Source organism: Schistocerca cancellata, chromosome 5 (assembly GCF_023864275.1).
Source record: "Schistocerca cancellata isolate TAMUIC-IGC-003103 chromosome 5, iqSchCanc2.1, whole genome shotgun sequence".
Classification (NCBI taxonomy): domain Eukaryota; kingdom Metazoa; phylum Arthropoda; class Insecta; order Orthoptera; family Acrididae; genus Schistocerca; species Schistocerca cancellata.
The window spans coordinates 143134013-143154040 of NC_064630.1; the positions used below are offsets into that span (position 1 = coordinate 143134013).

Consider the following 20028-nt stretch of genomic DNA (forward strand, 5'->3'; position numbering starts at 1 on the left):
CTTGACCATCATCACCTCTCTATCTCCAGGATCCCTAATCGTCTCTGTTGAACCATTTGCCTGTACGCTAACATCCCCCATGCCATGGTCTTGCCACTGTTGAACACTACCTCTCCCAATGTCTTTCACACTACAAACCCACTACCTCATTCCTCATACACCTTACTAACTTTATTCTAACACACAACTGCTTCTCTTTTGAAGGAAAGGTATACAAACAAATCTGCAACACAGGCATGGGACTGCATGGCGCCATCCTATCCATACCTGTTTATGGGCCATCTAGAGGAAATCTTTCTATCCTCCTGAAAACCGAAAACCTCTGGTCTGGTTCAGGTTCATCAATGACATTTTCATGAATTGGACTCAGGGCTAAGACACCCTATCCTCATTCCTTCACAACCTTATGACCTTCTCTCCTATCTACTTCACTTGGTCCTCCTCAACACAACATGCAACCTTCCTGGAAGACCTCCTCCTCTCTGATGGCTCCATTCAAAACCTCTGTCCACATTAAAGCCACCAACCACCAACAGTGCCCGCATTTTGACAATTGCCATCCCTTCCACACCAAAATATCCCTCTCATACAGCTTGGTCACCTGGAGACAGCATATCTGCAGTGACAAGAACTCCCTTGCCCAGTAAGCTGAATGTCTCAAAAGGTCTTCACAGACAGGCACTATCCCCCAGAAATAGTTCACTACTGATTTCCTGTGCCACACCATTACATACCCCCAATTCACCTACCACACCCAAGAACTAGCTACAAAGGAACACCCCCTTCACCAGCCAATACCACTCCAGACTGGAACAAGTGAACCACTTACTTTGTCAGGGCTTTGATTATCTATCATCATGCCCTGAAATGAAGGACATCATACCCAAGATCCTTCCCACCCCTCCAAAAGTGGTGTTCGACCCAGGTGCAAGACATGTCCGATCCACCCACCCAAACATCCGATCCCTGACTTGTCACAGGCTTATTCTACCCTATTAGAGGCCAGGCTACCAATGAAAGTAGCTGTGCCATATACCAGCTCTGATGCAGATATTGTACAGCTTTCTATATTGGTATGACTACTGAACAGCTGTCCATCAGGATGAACGGCCACTGCCAAACTGTGGCCAAGAGCAAAGTAGATCACCCTTTGGCACAACATGCAGCTGAACATAACATGCTTGATTTCAACATTTGTTTCACAGACTAGGCCACCTGGATCCTCCCCTCCACCACCAGCTTTTCCGAACTATACAGTGATCTGCAGTGACGAGAGGTCCCTTGCCCAGTAAGCTGAATGTCTCAAAAGGCCTTCACCGACAGGCACTATCCCCCAGAACTAGTTCACAAACAGATTTTCTGTGCTACGCCACTACATACCACCAATTCTCCTACCACACCCAAGCACTAGCTACGAAGGAACACCTCCTTCACCAGATGGAACTCACCCTTACAACACATTATCCACTCTTAAAATCATCCCAGCCTCAACCTATGGTATCCTACTGCACCACACCCCCCAACACTTCTGTCTTATCACTTCCTCCTAATTTATATTAACTCAACTTCACTGTATGCCACTCTGTGCCAATGCACCCACCAGTCTATTCCCCTTCTCTGCTCCTCTCCTTTTCCACTGCACATTCCTGCCCCTACCCTCACAGCCTCCTGACACTGTGCCTGACAGTCTTGTCCTGCCACCATCTAGTCTCTGCACACACCACCACACAGCAGTGACTTCTCAGCACTCATAGAAGAAACTCTGGATAACATTGCCTTGCAAAGGTCTGAAAAATCAGTTCAACATCTTTCTCAGAAAACAGGAATTTCATATGGCTCTGTTCAATCAGCTACAAAGTTGCTGAAGTGATAGCCCTCTAAAATAACTGCTGTGCAAGAACTTCAACCAGGTGACCGTGCAAAAATTTTGCAGTTTTGTGAGTAGATTCCGAATAGGGTGCATGAATGGAGAAACTGACCCTCACCTAACTTTCTTTTTGGGTGACTCATGGCTGCACCTAAGTGGAAACATTATGTATTAGAATAACCATTATTGCAGTTCTGAAAAGCCTAAGACAATACCCGAGGCACCCTTTCATGTTCAAAAAATAGGAGTTTGATGTCATGTTGGCTGTGAGAGAATAATAGGCCCTGTTTTTTCCCAGGAAACAATTGACAGTGAGCGATATATGCAAAACAGATTGCAGTCTCTTTCTGGCCAATTAACTGAGAGAAAACATGTTATCATGACCTCTTAGCAGCACTTTGTGAAGCACATACTGCCAGCTTCTCACTACAGGAAATTTATGATGTGTTTCGAGATAGAGTTATCACTAACAACATATGGCCCTCTTCTTCCCTCAAATTAAGCCTGTGCATTTTTTCTATCTGGAAATATTAAAAGAGAAAGTGTATAAATCAAATTCACACACTTCAGATGAACTTAAAATTAATGTTCATCAAGAAATTGCTGCTATTTCTCAGAGGGAACTGCAGGGCTTAGTGAGCAATTTCCTAAACGGTTGTCAGAAATGCTCGAGCAATGAAGAGAGGCAGTTCCAGTATCTTCTGGCTTAATATAGGCCTACATGAGTAATTTACTTTCCTTTTATAGTGTTTATGTTATGCAGGATAGAAATAACTTATGTGATAAATCATACTATATTTACTGCAGACCTCCTGTCACCCACAACATGGGCACAGCAGCTGCCCTCACCAGCTGGTTGCACACCGAGAAAGCAGTTCCGATCACCCTGTACTGAGAGAAATTGTAATGCACTTTTGGAATTATTATAGGAAATGTGTGACAAGTTAAGAAAGTTAGGACAATGTAAATTGCTGTGACAACTCAAATTTCTGCCACAACATTTCTGAAGATGGAATTTCATCTAACAAGGATAAAATTGAAGCCATTACAAAATTTGCAGTCTCAAAGGCAAATAAGCAATTAAAGTTACTTTTTAGACTATGTGGTCTCAGCAGAAATTTATTAGTACACGGGATTTAGATTCACCTAGTTTGACCAAACTGTTTAGCCCAGTCAACAAAGACCAAAATAGGTTGACTGTAAGGGGGAAAAAATGGTGTAATCACAAATTTTTATTCTGTGGTAGGAGGGAGTGCCATGAATATGATACTAAAAATCCTGACTAATGGGGTGTGATCATTGTGATAGGGGTTGGTTTAAGGGTCACTTTTTCATGCTTTTCTTCAATACTGTAACTCAAAAACTGCAGCTTCTTGTGAAATTGTTTCTCTGTACAAAATTAATTTACATTAAATTTCCTAAAAAAATATCACTATTCATTTTTTTCTTTGGAAATAATAGTTTCTGGATAGCAGGGGATGAAAAAGCCATAGTTTATTAAAAATATTGTTTTAACAGTCTAAAAGTAATGTTTATCTTTAAGTGAAGCGGGTTAAAAACAATATTAAATGAATGTACCATGTCTACGCACAGTACAGCCATATTAAGGGATAAATTCTGTTCTGGGTGTGTAACAGGTGGGGGGATTAGGGGAAACCAATGTGTGGGGTAGAAGTGCACAGGAAGGTAGGTCACTGGGATGTGTTCCTTCATAGGCTCACTAACAGAAGAATGAGCAAATGATTCACTGCTCTATCTACCCAAGTATGTCACTAGAAGGAATTACAGTGTGTTTCACACACTTTTACTGTCTCTCCACAGCACACTTTATGAATCACTGGTGGTGCAGTTCATAGACAAGCCAGAGGGGGGGGGGGGAGGGGGGGAGGAGGGAGGGTTGCTTATTTTCCACAAAGTGCATTAACACTACATCAAATACAGATTTGAGACACTAATGCAAGAAACACTTATGGATAGAACCTACATAATTCTCTGCACACTGTTTAACACTGCCAGAGGGAAAATAGATTTTTAGTCACCCTGTACAACAGCTGTAGTGTTCTTCCAGGTAAGGCAACTTTCTTCCCTAAAGTGCCACTCGCTTTTGAGTTTACAGACAGACTATAACTCCCAAGCATTTCCTGTCCAGTTCTTTTATGTTAGTAAACAAAATTACTTCATTCAACCCATGTTTACATAGTGGCGTCCTGTTCTGTTTATTAAGTGAGTACTTATTTCAACTGTTAAGCAAGCTTTGTGTAAAAAATGCTCAACAGATGGTGTTGTCAACTGCCAATCAACTGAAGAGCCTGTCCACATTGTAATATGCTGTCTTTATGTATTTGACAATGCCAGTTTCATTGTCTCCACTCTTTATTGTCTGAAATACTTTTCACAGCATGACAGGTATCAAATGCATCACCCCAGCCTCAGCTCTCCCAGCATCTAAAGAGGCCCAAGGGTTTAAATTGTCTCCCTTCGTAACAGAAGCAGGTCACCTAGGTGTTAAAGAATTTTAGATATTCTGAAATAAGTCATCAATACATTATGGACTTGAACATGAACAGTCTTATTCCATCAGACATATTCAATTCCATCACACATATTCACATCAACCTTGGAATATATACTGTGGATGTGTGGTGAGTGGCTCCACTCAGTGCAGCCAACTCTACAATCACTAGCTATTCCTGAATGGAAAAGATTTATGCAGTGGTGAGAGAAGTGCAGTAACTTTCTGGACATTCATTAATTCATCACCAAGTGACAACTACAACACAATTATGTGGCTTTATATTAGGCTGCCAATGACAGACAGCTGCAAGGTGCCACATTTAACATTCCAATCCCTTTCTCACCAACACTACTTCAGTCACTGACAACATCACATTTACTAATTAAGCACTTCACAGCCATTGTTCACAGGAATTTATTTTGCATAAAAGCTCACTTGACAACAGCAAATAATAATTCACTTAAAAAATTGAAAATAACTAAACTTTATAAACATGAACTCAATGAAGTAATTTTATCTACTCACATTAAGAACTGGACAGGAAATGCTGGGGAGGTATCATCTGTCTGCAAACTGAAAATTGAACAGCACTTGTGATGGAGAAAGTCCCCTTTCCCAGAAGACATTACAGCTGCCATATAAGATGACAAGGAATCAGTTTCTCCTCTAGCAGTGCAGAACAGTGCACAGTGATTTATGCAGATTCTGTGCATAAGTGTTATATGTATTGGTATTATTAGCAACTCATATCTGAATTCCATATAGTGTCAATGGACTTTGTGAAAAATAAACACCACCAGGCATGTCTGTGCATTTGTAAAATGTAAACTTTCATGGCCAAAATTGTCACAGTTAACACAATATTCTGGGCTATTATGCCATGATCTAAGGGATTTCACTTCAAAACCTGACATTCCATCCCCATTTGCAGAGGGCATTTTCAAGGGGGATGGTAGCTTTGCTGAATATCCAATTCAAACCCTGACTCGCTACTGACAAGCCAGGGTGTGAATCAGATGTTCAACAATGCTAAAATTCTCCCTGAAAATGCCCTCTGCACATGGGGACGAAAGAATGCTTATGAAATACACTTATTTCAGATGAGCATACCTGTTAAAGTGAAGAATTATTGTGAAATAGTGTTGCAGACCCTGGCAACAAGATAAATAATTGAATGTGAATATCAAAATACATACTAAAAACCAGAATTTAAGAAGAACTGCATTGCTTATAAAATACAGTTAAAATTGATAGTATTATATACAACAAAAAAAGAATGTGAAGACAGTAAGTTGGCATATTGTTGGATGGCAGCTTTTATGAATGATGACTGTTTTTAATGGGTAATCGAAGACTCCACAGCACCTGGCAGCAATAGTGGCAGTTCCTCTATGTCAACAAAAAGTTGCAGTGGTACAGTGCATTCTACCTTCAGACACTACATGATGCACAACACAATCCAGTGAACTGTATTTATTTTAAAACAATTTATTTTTGACTATGTGTCAAGTGCAGACTGAGATTAGTTTTGGTGGAATTTTTTATAAAAGTGTTGTTGACTGTTTGAATTCAGGAAATTCAAGTATTAGGATTGTAATAACTAGAATAATGGAAGAAATCTTAAAGGTTATTGTTGAATTAATTGTGAAGATGAATGCTCAAGAGGTTAGGATCTTATAATGGAGAAAATTTAATAAATAAAAAATAAAATAAAATGACTAAAGTGACAAATAAGTACATCCTGAGACAAATTATCACACGATTAATGAACTAAATGCAAAAAGACATACAACAAACACTCAGGTAATTACTGAACTAAAAGGAAATTAGATACATACAACAACTGCTAAAATAGACCAACAAGTGAAATTCAATAAATTAGATAAAACAAATATTAAAATAGATTGACAAACCAATATGTTAGATGAACACATTGGTGAAAACATTAGGGGAACATAGGGATACCAATATGTTAGATGAACACATTGGTGAACATGTCAGGGAAACATACTGATAAACAAAAATTTATTAGAAACTGAATCCAGAACAGTAAATTTAAAAGGGAAATTGCATCCTGACACAAAAGAACAGCTTGAGTTGGTTGTGATGAAGTAAATGAACATTCTAAAGAATTAAATACAGATCTGAGACAAACTACAATCTCTCACATCAGTTTTAATATCTCAGAACTTTGTACAGATCCAAAATAATATAAACATCATGTTCCACATGAACAACATTGGAGGAATTTTTTTATGACTTAATTGAACAAATGGTTTAGCAAAATACTGAGTCATCTGTTAAAATGTGATGAAGTAAATGAACATTCTAGAGAATTAAATGCAGATCTGAGACAAACTTCAATCTCCCACATCAGTTTTAATATCTCAGAACTTTGTACAGATCCAAAAGAATATAAACATCATGTTCCACATAACAACATTGGAGGAATTTTTTTATGACTTAATTGAATGAATGGTTTAGCAAAATACTGAGTCATCTGTTAAAACACCTTTTTGATCAGATATTGTCTGTGAACAATCTGTTTTGGGCCTTTGGGCCTGTTTGCCTCTAGCTGCCAGAGTTGGTGATCACATTTGTATGAGGCATGCTCGTTTTTGTGAATGAATGGTGTGTGTTTCTCTTTTTCTGATGAATGCTGTGGCCAAAAGCTTTGTACAATCTTTTAATTGTGCCTGTCTGCAACTTAACATGTCATCTTTATGGTAAGTAGAAACCTATCTTTTCCTAAAGTGCTGATATTACTTTATAGTAATTCTTACTTACTTTATAGTAAGTAAATGAATTGTGAGGATTGCTGGCAAAATAATATGGATGAGCAAATAGAACACTACCTAAAAATAGTACACATGGGGACTTAAAAGATGGAGATAAGATAAAACCATGCAACCAGGTGCATTTATTTACAAAGCTGTTGTAAGTATTCCCTTTTTCAGAAAAGTTCCAGGACTAGTTTTCTTTTTTAGTAGAAACTTGCATTTACTAAGCAATGTTCCTAGTTCCTATCAAAGTAGTCCCCTTGACTATATACGCAGTTGTCAACGTTTATGGAGGTCTTGGAAGCAAGTAAAGAAATTTTCAACTGCCATGCTTTTAAGTTCACTTGCCCACAGCCTGTTGGATGTGTGCAATATCTTGATGAAGCTTTCCTTTCAGTCACCTTTTCACTTACAGAAATAAGAAAATCAATGCAAGGTGAGAGGTCAGGGGCATATGGCGGATATGAGATGGCAATAACAGAACATCTGGTCAGATACTTGCTAACAAATAAAGCATGTCTTGTATTGTCATGCAGCAAGAACCAGTTCTGAGAATGACACAAATCAGAGCGGTGACATTGAATTGCTTGTCACAAACATTTCAAGACTTTAACATAATGATTTTGGTTCACTGTTTGACATGGAGAAACATACTCATGCTGAACTAATCCTTTACTATCAAAGAATGTGATCAACAGTGCCTTTATTCTTGAAGGTTGTTATTTGGCTTTTTTTTAGGCTGATGATCCAGGGCTCTACCATTCAGCACTTTGACACTTCATATGAGGGCCACACTGGTAGCACCAGCTTTCATCCCCAGAAGTAATCTGTGACAGAAATGTGAGATCATGTCTGGCTCTGTCAAGAAGTACAGCAGAAATTCCTTGTCTTTACTCTTTCTGTTCATCTGTTAGTGTGTGAGGGATGAGTTTTGCATTAAGCTTCCATTTCCCTAAATCTTCACATGAAATCTTATGACATACATCACAATTCAAATTAAGTTCTTCTGATATTACATGCACAGTTTCATGATGGATGGTCTTCCTGCAATAACTGCCTTACATGCTCCACATTTTCATCAGTATGTGCTGTAGATGGACGACCTATTCTGGGGTCATCTTTTACGCATGAAACCTTTTTTACCACTCAAAAACAAGGCTCCTTGAAAGTGCCTTGCCTGCATATGCTTGCTTAATCATTGTAGACGTTTCACTAGAGGTTTTCGTTCACTGTTTGACATGGAGAAACATACTCATGCTGAACTAATCCTTTACTATCAAAGAATGTGATCAACAGTGCCTTTATTCTCGAAGGTTGTTATTTGGCTTTTTTTTTTAGGCTGATGATCCAGGGCTCTACCATTCAGCACTTTGACACTTCATATGAGGGCCACACTGGTAGCAGCAGCTACCAGAAGTAATCTGTGACAGAAATGTGAGATCATGTCTGGCTCTGTCAAGAAGTACAGCAGAAATTCCTTGTCTTTACTCTTTCTGTTCATCTGTTAGTGTGTGAGGGATGAGTTTTGCATTAAGCTTCCATTTCCCTAAATCTTCACATGAAATCTTATGACATACATCACAATTCAAATTAAGTTCTTCTGATATTACATGCACAGTTTCATGATGGATGGTCTTCCTGCAATAACTGCCTTACATGCTCCACATTTTCATCAGTATGTGCTGTAGATGGACGACCTATTCTGGGGTCATCTTTTACGCATGAAACCTTTTTTACCACTCAAAAACAAGGCTCCTTGAAAGTGCCTTGCCTGCATATGCTTGCTTAATCATTGTAGACGTTTCACTAGAGGTTTTCGTTCACTGTTTGACATGGAGAAACATACTCATGCTGAACTAATCCTTTACTATCAAAGAATGTGATCAACAGTGCCTTTATTCTCGAAGGTTGTTATTTGGCTTTTTTTTGAGGCTGATGATCCAGGGCTCTACCATTCAGCACTTTGACACTTCATATGAGGGCCACACTGGTAGCAGCAGCTACCAGAAGTAATCTGTGACAGAAATGTGAGATCATGTCTGGCTCTGTCAAGAAGTACAGCAGAAATTCCTTGTCTTTACTCTTTCTGTTCATCTGTTAGTGTGTGAGGGATGAGTTTTGCATTAAGCTTCCATTTCCCTAAATCTTCACATGAAATCTTATGACATACATCACAATTCAAATTAAGTTCTTCTGATATTACATGCACAGTTTCATGATGGATGGTCTTCCTGCAATAACTGCCTTACATGCTCCACATTTTCATCAGTATGTGCTGTAGATGGACGACCTATTCTGGGGTCATCTTTTACGCATGAAACCTTTTTTACCACTCAAAAACAAGGCTCCTTGAAAGTGCCTTGCCTGCATATGCTTGCTTAATCATTGTAGACGTTTCACTAGAGGTTTTCGTTCACTGTTTGACATGGAGAAACATACTCATGCTGAACTAATCCTTTACTATCAAAGAATGTGATCAACAGTGCCTTTATTCTCGAAGGTTGTTATTTGGCTTTTTTTTTTAGGCTGATGATCCAGGGCTCTACCATTCAGCACTTTGACACTTCATATGAGGGCCACACTGGTAGCAGCAGCTACCAGAAGTAATCTGTGACAGAAATGTGAGATCATGTCTGGCTCTGTCAAGAAGTACAGCAGAAATTCCTTGTCTTTACTCTTTCTGTTCATCTGTTAGTGTGTGAGGGATGAGTTTTGCATTAAGCTTTCATTTCCCTAAATCTTCACATGAAATCTTATGACATACATCACAATTCAAATTAAGTTCTTCTGATATTACATGCACAGTTTCATGATGGATGGTCTTCCTGCAATAACTGCCTTACATGCTCCACATTTTCATCAGTATGTGCTGTAGATGGACGACCTGTTCTGGGGTCATCTTTTACGCATGAAACCTTTTGTACCACTCAAAAACAAGGCTCCTTGAAAGTGCCTTGCCTGCATATGCTTGCTTAATCATTGTAGACGTTTCACTAGAGGTTTTCCTGAGGTTAATGCAGAACTTAATGTTCACTCTTTGGTCACAATCAGCATCCATTATGCCACCATAACTAATGTGACAAGAATCCAAACAGTGTGTTGCTAAGCACAGCCCTGCCACCTAGTGAGTTTGTGCAAAACCATGGTGAAGGCAATTTCAAGAATGTACACAAACCAGGTAACGTGAAACCAACATTTGTTCCTTTTTAAAGCCATAAATTAAAAAAAACTTCTTCTGGACCTTTTCTGACAATGGGAATATATCTTAATGTAATAAGTGGAGGAAATACTGTTTTAAATAGGATGCTGGGATTAATACATGTAATATAGTAGGAAATAGGAAATAGGGTACGGGTACCAAGGAAGGGAAACCTACATGTTTGCTGGTTGGTTGGTTTGGGGGAGGGGACCAAACAGCAAGGTCATCCATCCCACCAGTTTAGGGAAGGATAGGGAAGGAAGTCTGCTGTGCCCTCTCAGCGGAACCATTCCAGCCTTAAGCGATTTAGGGAACTCTCAGAAAACCTTAATCAGAATGGCCAGACATGGGTTTGAATCGCTGTCCTCTGGAATGCAAGTCCAGTGTACTAACCACTGTGCCACCTCACTCGGTCCTACAACTTTGTTTAGTATATACGGACAACATCTCAGGAGAAGACGAGAGAAAAATGTTGATAGGAAGAGAGAAAAATGTTGATAGGAAGAGAGAAGAAATGTATCTGAGGAAACAAGTGTGTAAGGTAATTTCAGTAAGTGTGCTTCTGGGTGTTCTGCTGAGTTATGGTTTCCATTTTATATACAATATTTCAGTGACCAACCCAGCCATCTTCTTCAGGTGCTGCAAGTGCTGCCTGGTTGGAGTCCAGGTAGTAAATATCTATAACAGCAAAACTTTCACTACTTGAAGAAAATAGCTGGGTCCATCATCAAAATATTAAATATAAACTGAAAACCACAACTTGGCAGAACACCCAGAAGTACACTATTAATCAATCATACTGAGGTAACCTGAGAGATCACAGTTTCAGTAAGAATTTAAGTACTGATAGTTATGAGACTTACTCCAATGTTGTGCAAAAGGAAACCTGCCTGAGATGTAGAAGTTTGAGAAACATACTGAGACAAGCAATTATTGAGTCTGTCTTGTTGGAATATTGGAGGTTTAAGAGACAAAAAATTCTGATATTCAAACTGTAGAAAATTTTTAAGATTTATGAGTAATTAGTGTAATTCCACACATATTTTTATTAATATAAAATTGCAACACTACTAAAGAAGAACAAGACATCTAGAACCTATTGTGTTCTCACAAAAACTAAATGTTTTAAAATTCTTTCTTGTAATTATGTGTGACAATTTAACATGCTTAAAAATCCATAAGGCAAAGAGACAACAATAAAGACAAGTAATCCACTCAGGGAAATGGTCCATGAAAAGAAATCACGTTTTACTGTATCAAAAGACAACAGATAATAGAATTGGCCATATTATGAAAAAGAAAATGTAATATGGCCAAGCACAAACAGCATGAGTTTGCCCATGACACATCCCTTACGGAATGGAATGCTGGAGGATGATTGCCTCATTGAATATTAATGCAGAAGACACAATACATGTATGCTATGCTTAAGCAAAATTTTTAGCTAAACAGGAGCCTGGTGAGGTGAAAATACACAACAGAATCATCAATATGGCTTAACAATAGACTGACAAACAAAATACTGACATTATCTGTCACTTAAAACTTAAGAAAAAACCTACAATATTAGGAAAAGTATATATTGCTACTCACTACAAAGATGACCCATTGAGCTGAAGACAAGCACAATGAAATGTCAGTTACACATAATAGCTTTTGGCCAAAGCCTTCTTCAGGAAAGAAGAAAAAGGCTATGGCCAAAAGCTATAATGTGAAACAGTCTTTTCATTGCACTTATCTGCAACCCAATGGGTCATCTTTATGGTAAGTAGCAATCTATTCTTTTCCTAATACTGCTGATATTCCAGCCTGGAATTTCCATTAAGATAAAACCTGTTCTTAATCCACAGAATCTGCAGACTGTAACCTGTACAGATGGGCAGAACTTAAATTGTAGCAATGGGAACTCATTGCTTGTTATGTAAGAATTTCACAGTGTATTCACTTTTGTGCCACACTGTTATTTCTGAGTTTTGTTGGGTCCTCTATAGGAGATGGTACATTGCTACATTTATACTTGGTTAAGTGGTCAACATGAACTTCAATCTTCTGATCTGGGAGTGGGAATTCAACATTGGCAGGTGATGTGAAACACAATATCTGGAATGATCCATCTCAGAGCCATAAAAATTCCTGAATTCTGCACAGTTTCATCAGAATTTGTTATGACATCACAAAATCTCCTACTTGGTATAGTGACATCATAACATTCTTTCGACTATAGAGCTGTTGCCTTCTTGTTATGGTTGCACTGGTCTCCTGGACCCTCTTCCAAACACACTTTTCTCTTGTAGCCAGGTGCTTCACATCACTTGAATTTATTTCATCCAACAATCATCTACATTTTTCTTTCATTGTGGCCATAAAAAATGGCTTTCAGTGCATGCTTGCAGCCACTTTTCCCCTTATGACACATCTATAAGCTGTCACATCACTGTTGCAATATGTATTTGTGGATAGTCTTTGGAGCTAGCATCCATTCTCCAAGAAGCATTTTCTTATATAAAATGTCTTCTCTTTTAATAAAATCCAGCAAGGTAGCCAGTTTCTTACACTTGGCATTAGATTGTTGTACCTTTCTTAGTTCCACAATAAGCAGTCATGTATGTGTAGTGTGGTAATTCCAGTCCTAACAATGATATGGTAGAGGATAGAAATCACTAACAAGTGATTTGCTATCAAAAACTTTAATGTAACATAGAAGTGTAATACAGTTGAGTAACTTTTAATGGCATGAAGACACAAAGGAAAAGAAAGCAGAATTAAAGATCATAACATCAAATATGAATGCCAGTGTTCCAGTGGTTGGTGATTGCAACAGTAGAGTCTTAATTTTCCTACTCAGGGCATGTGCATTCTGATTTACCTTAGCAGACATGTGTTTGACAATGTAGTCACATTCACTAAGCTTTGCAGTTCACCTAACAAGTCTGCTGCTGGGTTCTTTTAAACTTAATAGCCATTGTAAAGCAGAATGGTTGGTAATTACCATAACTGTCATCCACACAGGTAACACTGAAAGTAATGACTGCCAGAAGTTCCTTTTATGCAGTGCTATGGTTTTGATCAGCTTGATTCAACTAACATGATGTGTAACCAATTGGATTTTCTTTGCCATCATATTTGATTCTTTACCTAGCTTACTATGAAGTTGCTAGCATCACACAACAAAATAAAAAGGTTGCTCAAAATCTATATATGCCAAGTCAGGTGAACTTGTAAGAATTTACTTTAATTTTAACATGCAACTCTTGCAGACCACTGACTAGACAAAAGGAATTTCTTTCTTTAATAATTTTGTGAGACGTTTGTGGTGGCTGCATAATTCTCCATGAAACATCAATAGTAATTGTCCGATCAAAGAAACAATTGCAATTCTTTACATTTCTTAGCACTTTAAAATCTACTGTGTCTATTAATCATGGGTCTGCTCTTTGGTCTCCTGAAATTATAGGGTCTATAAGTGCTCTTGTGATTGCACAAAACTGCACTTCAGTGATTTAAAATTTAGATTAGCACCACTCATACATCTTAGCATGTTTCTCAATTGCACTGCAAGCTCTCTCATCATTCTTGAATATTTAATTATGTCATTCAGGTATACAAGACACAAACCCCATAAAAGCAAATTAGCAAAACACTGCAACATGGCAGGAGCATTTCAGAGGTTGAAGGCCTTCCTTAGGTGTTAGTAATGCATTTGGCCGGGTGATCCAAAGTGCCAGCGATCCTTGGAAGGAGATAGATATCCAGGGTCTTGATCTATTGATCTGTATAATGTGTATGAAAAAGTGATAAGTCATTTGTCTCTTTCTGTGGACTTTCACTAGAGGAGAAGCCCAGAAGGAAAGTTGGAAAACTCTGTTCCAACAAATCTACAATATTTTTCTCTAGTATGGGCTGCAAAGCATAAGATATGTGATATGGCTTCTGGGCTGTAGGATTAGCCTCACTCATCAGAATCTCATGGTATGTTACGGAGGTTGCTGGAAGTAATTTCCATCCTCCTATGTCCCAGATTCAGCTAGAACAAGGTGCAATGCATACTGAACTGCCTTACATAGGAAAGAGGTTGCCAGAAGTAATTTCCTTCCACCAACGTCCCAAATTTAGCTAGAATGGAGTATAATAAACCCTGATCTGCCTTACACAGGTGTTCATGTTTCTTTTAAATTTCTGCTTTATAAGTGGACTTTACGTAAACTGTTCTTTCAGGCTGTTAATTTTACTGGTATTCTGCTATCTCATAAGCATTTACTCAATGCACTTTTGCGAATATGATATCCCAGGAAATTTTAATACCTCTGCTTCCATAATTATCTTTGCTTACTGACAAATAGTACCCTCTTCTGGCACACTCATTCGTGATAAACCAGGCTTCACATGCGTCTGCTTACCATCTAAAACTTCATTCATTGTTAATGGACTGCCTAAGTGAATATCTACTCCTACAAAACCTTTCTTCATCTCCTTCCAAACAATTTTTTCCTCTACTACTCAATATTGTCTTGGATATGTTTAACTTCAACATTATAGTACATGGTTAGTGGATTGCCAGAATGTGGCCATTTCTACACACCACCATCACATTGCCAAAATGGTGGACATTTCCGCATATTTGGATTTCCTTTATTCAGAAGTTAAATATGCCTTGGAAATAGTATGGGAATTCATTATCTAAGATGGCATTGAGACCATGTTCATACTTCAACAACACTTCAAATGTAAACTGACACATCCATTTGTTTATTTCCAATTCCACATTATGTGAGCCTACTGGATAAATCTTTTTTTTCCCGATCCTCTCCATCTACAATGTGATGGTTTGGTTGTCAACAACTAGTAGATTTAATGAACAAAACAGTTGTTTGTATTCCTGTGTCAGTTATAAGGCAGACAGTCTACCATTGGTTTTACTTGGCATAGTTATGTTTGCCATCTGAGTCCTACCTCTCTTACTGGATTCACATTACGGAAGGCGAGCGACAGGCAATGGCAAAACTGCTCCCATTTGTGTTTCCTGTATTCATACTTATACACACATTCCTTCAAACACTTCAATAACCTATATGGTTAGCCAAGCAATGTGGTAAAGTTCAAAAATAGGCTTTCTCATGTGTGATCTTTCTACAGTAAGCACATGACAATTCCAAACATTCAGAAGCTTTGTGGCCTGCACATTTGCAGCAAGTGCAGCAGACTTCAGCAATGAATGCACATCTAGTTGGTTTAACGCTGAGGGGATGGGGAGGCAGGCAGGGGGGGGGGGGGGGGGGAGTTGAGGTTGGGCAAACTGCCACGGCCCCTCGGGTAGAAATGTGAGGCATACAGGCTCTCACAGTGTGCTCAGCAAAACACACTTCACCTCAGCACCTACCTGTGGATCAGTCCACAAACGAATATATCCACACAGTAAACTTCTGCTTTTCTGAGAAGTACCTTATTCATTTCATTACTTTCCTTCAGGACATAAGTGTGGCATGACACAGCTCTTAAATGGTCAGAAAAGCTTTCTGAAACCTCTAAAGAATTTTGGAGTAAGGTTGGAAGCTTGTTTCTATAGCAGCTCCCCTATTCTCATCTCCACAACTATCCACTAGTCCTTTTGCAACAACATCAAATACCTTGGTGTTTCTCCACCCTTCTACCGAATTAACGAAAGTGAAAGCCTCTCCTCACAACTTACATATGGGATCTCCTACTAACACTTCATCAACCCATGTGGACATTTTTCCTATGTCTGTCAAATTTTGTGAGAAGATGTGGATATTTTCACTTGGATATCTATGAAGGTAGGAACTTGTGAACACAATGCACCATCAATTACAGGCCATGACAGAACATCCTGTGAGAATACCACAAATGAGGAAACAAGATTAGCTGCAGTCACAATGCTGCTTTGGGACATCACATTAAAAATGTCTCACTGAAACATTTTTGCAAGTCTCCATTCTCTATCCACAGTTGCTCCATCCTCACTTGCAATTCTGAATCCATCACCAGCTGTCCTTGTGATCTGGTTGTTGATATCCATTTAAACTATATGCATCAAACCAAAAAGAAGTTTCTGACAACAGCCAACAGTGTTGTCTCTGGGGGCATTAGCCCTGACAGTATCCTCTCCCTAAAAGCACAGCTTGTGACTTATGTCTGCTGATCAACTATTGGTGTAGCCACTGGGCCATGACAGGGCAGTGGCACCCAGTGTCAGTGCAGCACTGGGTCATCATACTCACAACATGACCTTGTGCAAAGGTGACAGAGTTGGTGGGCAAGGTCAGACAGTCTTGCGCTTGCACGGCAGCAGCAGCAGCAGCAGTAGCAATGCTGGGAAGACTGACACTGGTAGCGTGGACTGAATGCGCTAAGCACTCATATGCTGCACTACCACACTGAATCAGATGCTCCAGGTGATGGTTTAATATATCCACCCATGGCATAATGAAAATAGGGGTAATCAGGCATCCCATCCTGATGTCAGATTTGAAAGCATTGTGGGCTTGTTACTAACACACCCATTCTCAAAAAAGAATAAATTGTATTGATTTATTTTCTTATGGGGATCACATGATGAGAATTGCCAGGGGGCAGAAGGAAGTAAATCCAGTAGCCCCAGACCCATCTCTGAGGAGAAGTTTAGCAAAAAGACTCAGCCATTTAGTGTCTGTTATGGGCAGAAACTCGGAACAAAAGAGAGTTCTGTTTTTCGGCCACTACTCCAAGAGCCCTCCATTTCATGAGTTACATGACCTTGCAGTGTGATTTGATTGACAGGTTGACTTCGCCAATGACAATTTGGCCTATTCCAGTACATACTAGTTGATTTTTTGCTGCATCAGTGGAAAGGCAATGATCTTCTGTAACATTTAAACAATACAAATTTCTTACATTTGAGGTCTGCTGGCTCATTGTACAGATGCTTAGTACAAAAGTGGTATCTATATTCTTGTCATAGTATGTGTAATAATGCAATAAAGTAGTTCTTCACCGGCCGGAGTGGCCGAGCGGTTCTAGGCACTACAGTGTGGGGGCTACAGTCGCAGGTTCGAATCCTGCCTCGGGCATGGATGTGTGTGATGTCCTTAGGTTAGTTAGGTTTAAGTAGTTCTAAGTTCTGGGGGACTGATGACCACAGCAGTTAAGTCCCATAGCACTCAGAGCCATTTGAACCATTTTTGAAAGTAGTTCTTCAGAAAGAACTGAGTAGTACAAATAATTTATATTCAAATTCCATAACGATGGGAAGAAAATATTATTTTTTACCCTTACTAATATGGACAGAGCACTGGAAAATATTGTTTGTAAATTTCATTTAGTTTTCTCTGTGCCAAATTCTGTAATTAAATCTTACGTTAAAGGTAAAAATCTGTTTGTTACATTTTTACAATACGAAAATTGAAACAGCAACCAGTTTCTTTTTTTCAGATGGTAGGCCAACATATGAAATACATGTATGTTCATTTTAAAGACCTGCCCCTTTATTGTAAGTAAAGTTTTGTGAATATATTGCAAGCACTAGTAATCAGTTAGCCAAATTCCATATCAAAAATATTTCAGATGAAATAGTTTGCATTTTTTTCAAAGCATCCAGGTTTATGTAATCACAAAATTTCAAAAAATTCTAAAAAGAGTGTTCCACAGCTTATGGGCTAAATTTGTGGTTTTGACATGGAATGACCCAATATACACATAATGCACATGAAAAATGATAGCAGATCTTGTGATAGGAAAGCGCTAGATAGGAATAATTCCAAGTTATTATCTTTAAAATTGTAGCATGTCAAGGACAATGATACACATTTCAATTTGGAATTATGTGATGTATTTAAAGTCAGTAATACAACACAAGTTCTTCAATTCAGAAAAGGAGTACTTACATACAACATTTGCAATGCATTCACCACTTAAATCACCAATCAGCAGTGGCACAGCATTTACGTTTCCACTAAGAAGAACATCTTCTGGTCTGGAACTCAGGAATGCTGTCTCACTCTCAGGCTCTATTACACCCATAAAAACCAGTGTGTCAAAACGACGCTTGTCCTATAACATGGAGAATGATGCATTTGGAAATTATGAGCTTTGTGAGGTTCTGTAACAATTAGAACTGAAATACACATGTATAATAAAAATAATAATGGTCATTTATGTCTACACCATAAGAGGTGTCCACATGCATTTGAGGGCAGCAATTCAAAGTAAATCACATAATTATAAATATTCTAATAAGAATTAAATATTCTTTGAGAGCAATTAATACAAGCAGTTCAACAAGAAAGAGGAGAGGCTTCAGATAAATGAAGGTTGGATCCCCTTGCTGTAGCTAACAACTGATGCAGGTACTAAGGGAAAACTACAGTGGTAATGACATGCAAAAGGCCCTCAGACATTTGCACAGCAAGTACAAACAACCTCCACTAACGAATTTGATTTTATCCTAGTACCAAATTGAGGGCAAATCTTTGATAATACTACCCATTGGTGCTGACAAAACATCAGAAAAATCAGTATACAAGCATCAGAAGATGTCAAGACAAGAGTCAATAGGCTAAACATCTTTATTAAAGTTCCCTTACAGTAACTGCACACCATGGAGGATCCCTTCGAAAATTAATTTTTCTACCACGTGTTTTGGCAACTATTCTTCTAGATTTCAGCCACTGTTCCTCTACAAGCTCCTGTCCAGTCTAAAATGTTTCATGTTCTTCCATGAACTATAAAATTATTTCCACTTCATGGCCTCTATAAAATGGTACTGATCACAATGAAAGATCCAAAGCAGTAGCTGTAAGACTTAAAATTATGACTTTGGTGTGAGGTTACATCACATGATATTACATATTATAAAAGACAGAAAATCATGATATTATTGAGCCTCTTTTTAATATTTTAATATAGATAAACTCTCAATAAAAATAGAAAAATTTATTATATTTATAGGCATATATAGTGAGTGAAGTGTTATTGAAATAATCCTAAACAAGTAGACATATTGAGATACAATTTATCAAACATGTTTTAACAGAAACATGTAAATTTAGGAACGAAAATTACGGCTGCCAAAGCCAGACTGACAGAGACTGTGGTCATGTGTGTGCGATTTGCATTTGTGTGGCTGAATGTGTGTATGTCGTCCATTCTGAAGAGGGCCTCTGTGCACCTGTCTGTGACTCAGCATCTCCACAATGTGGTAAGTAGCAACTATGCTTTTCATAATATTATCATTATTCCACCCTGGATTTTGCATTGTTTGAAGTTCTAATGAACATGTGAACACATTAACATCTCTCCATTTCTTAGAAAACTCTTCTATGACAGGCTTTTAAGTTTCATAAATAAATATGCACCTCTTACAGTACAACAACGTGGTTTTAGAAAGTCTAAATCTACACAGACAGCAATTTTCGAATTCTTAGACTGCATTTTAAAATCCCTTGATCAACATAAATTAGCTGCAGGTATTTTTCTAGATCTATCAAAAGCCTTTGATGTCCTGGACCATAACATTCTGCTCGAAAAATTAGAAAGACGAGGAGTAAGAGGTGTAGCACATAGCTGGTTGTGTTCATACCTAAAAAACCGCAGGCAGAAAGTATCACTTCAGTATAAATCCAACAAAATGAATAAAACAAGAAACAACTCCTTTCTTTCTAGAGAATTACCAATA

The 20028-nt window shown here is 38.4% G+C and overlaps 1 protein-coding gene across 1 annotated transcript in view; it reads right to left on the bottom strand.

Annotated features, from left to right (window-relative positions):
• Positions 1–20028, bottom strand: part of LOC126188210 (cholinesterase 1-like) — a 174930-nt gene that overhangs the window by 55360 nt on the left and 99542 nt on the right. The window contains exon 7 of the mRNA XM_049929760.1: positions 18239–18404. Within this exon, the coding sequence (XP_049785717.1) occupies positions 18239–18404 (166 nt within the window). The remainder of the gene's footprint in view (positions 1–18238; positions 18405–20028) is intronic.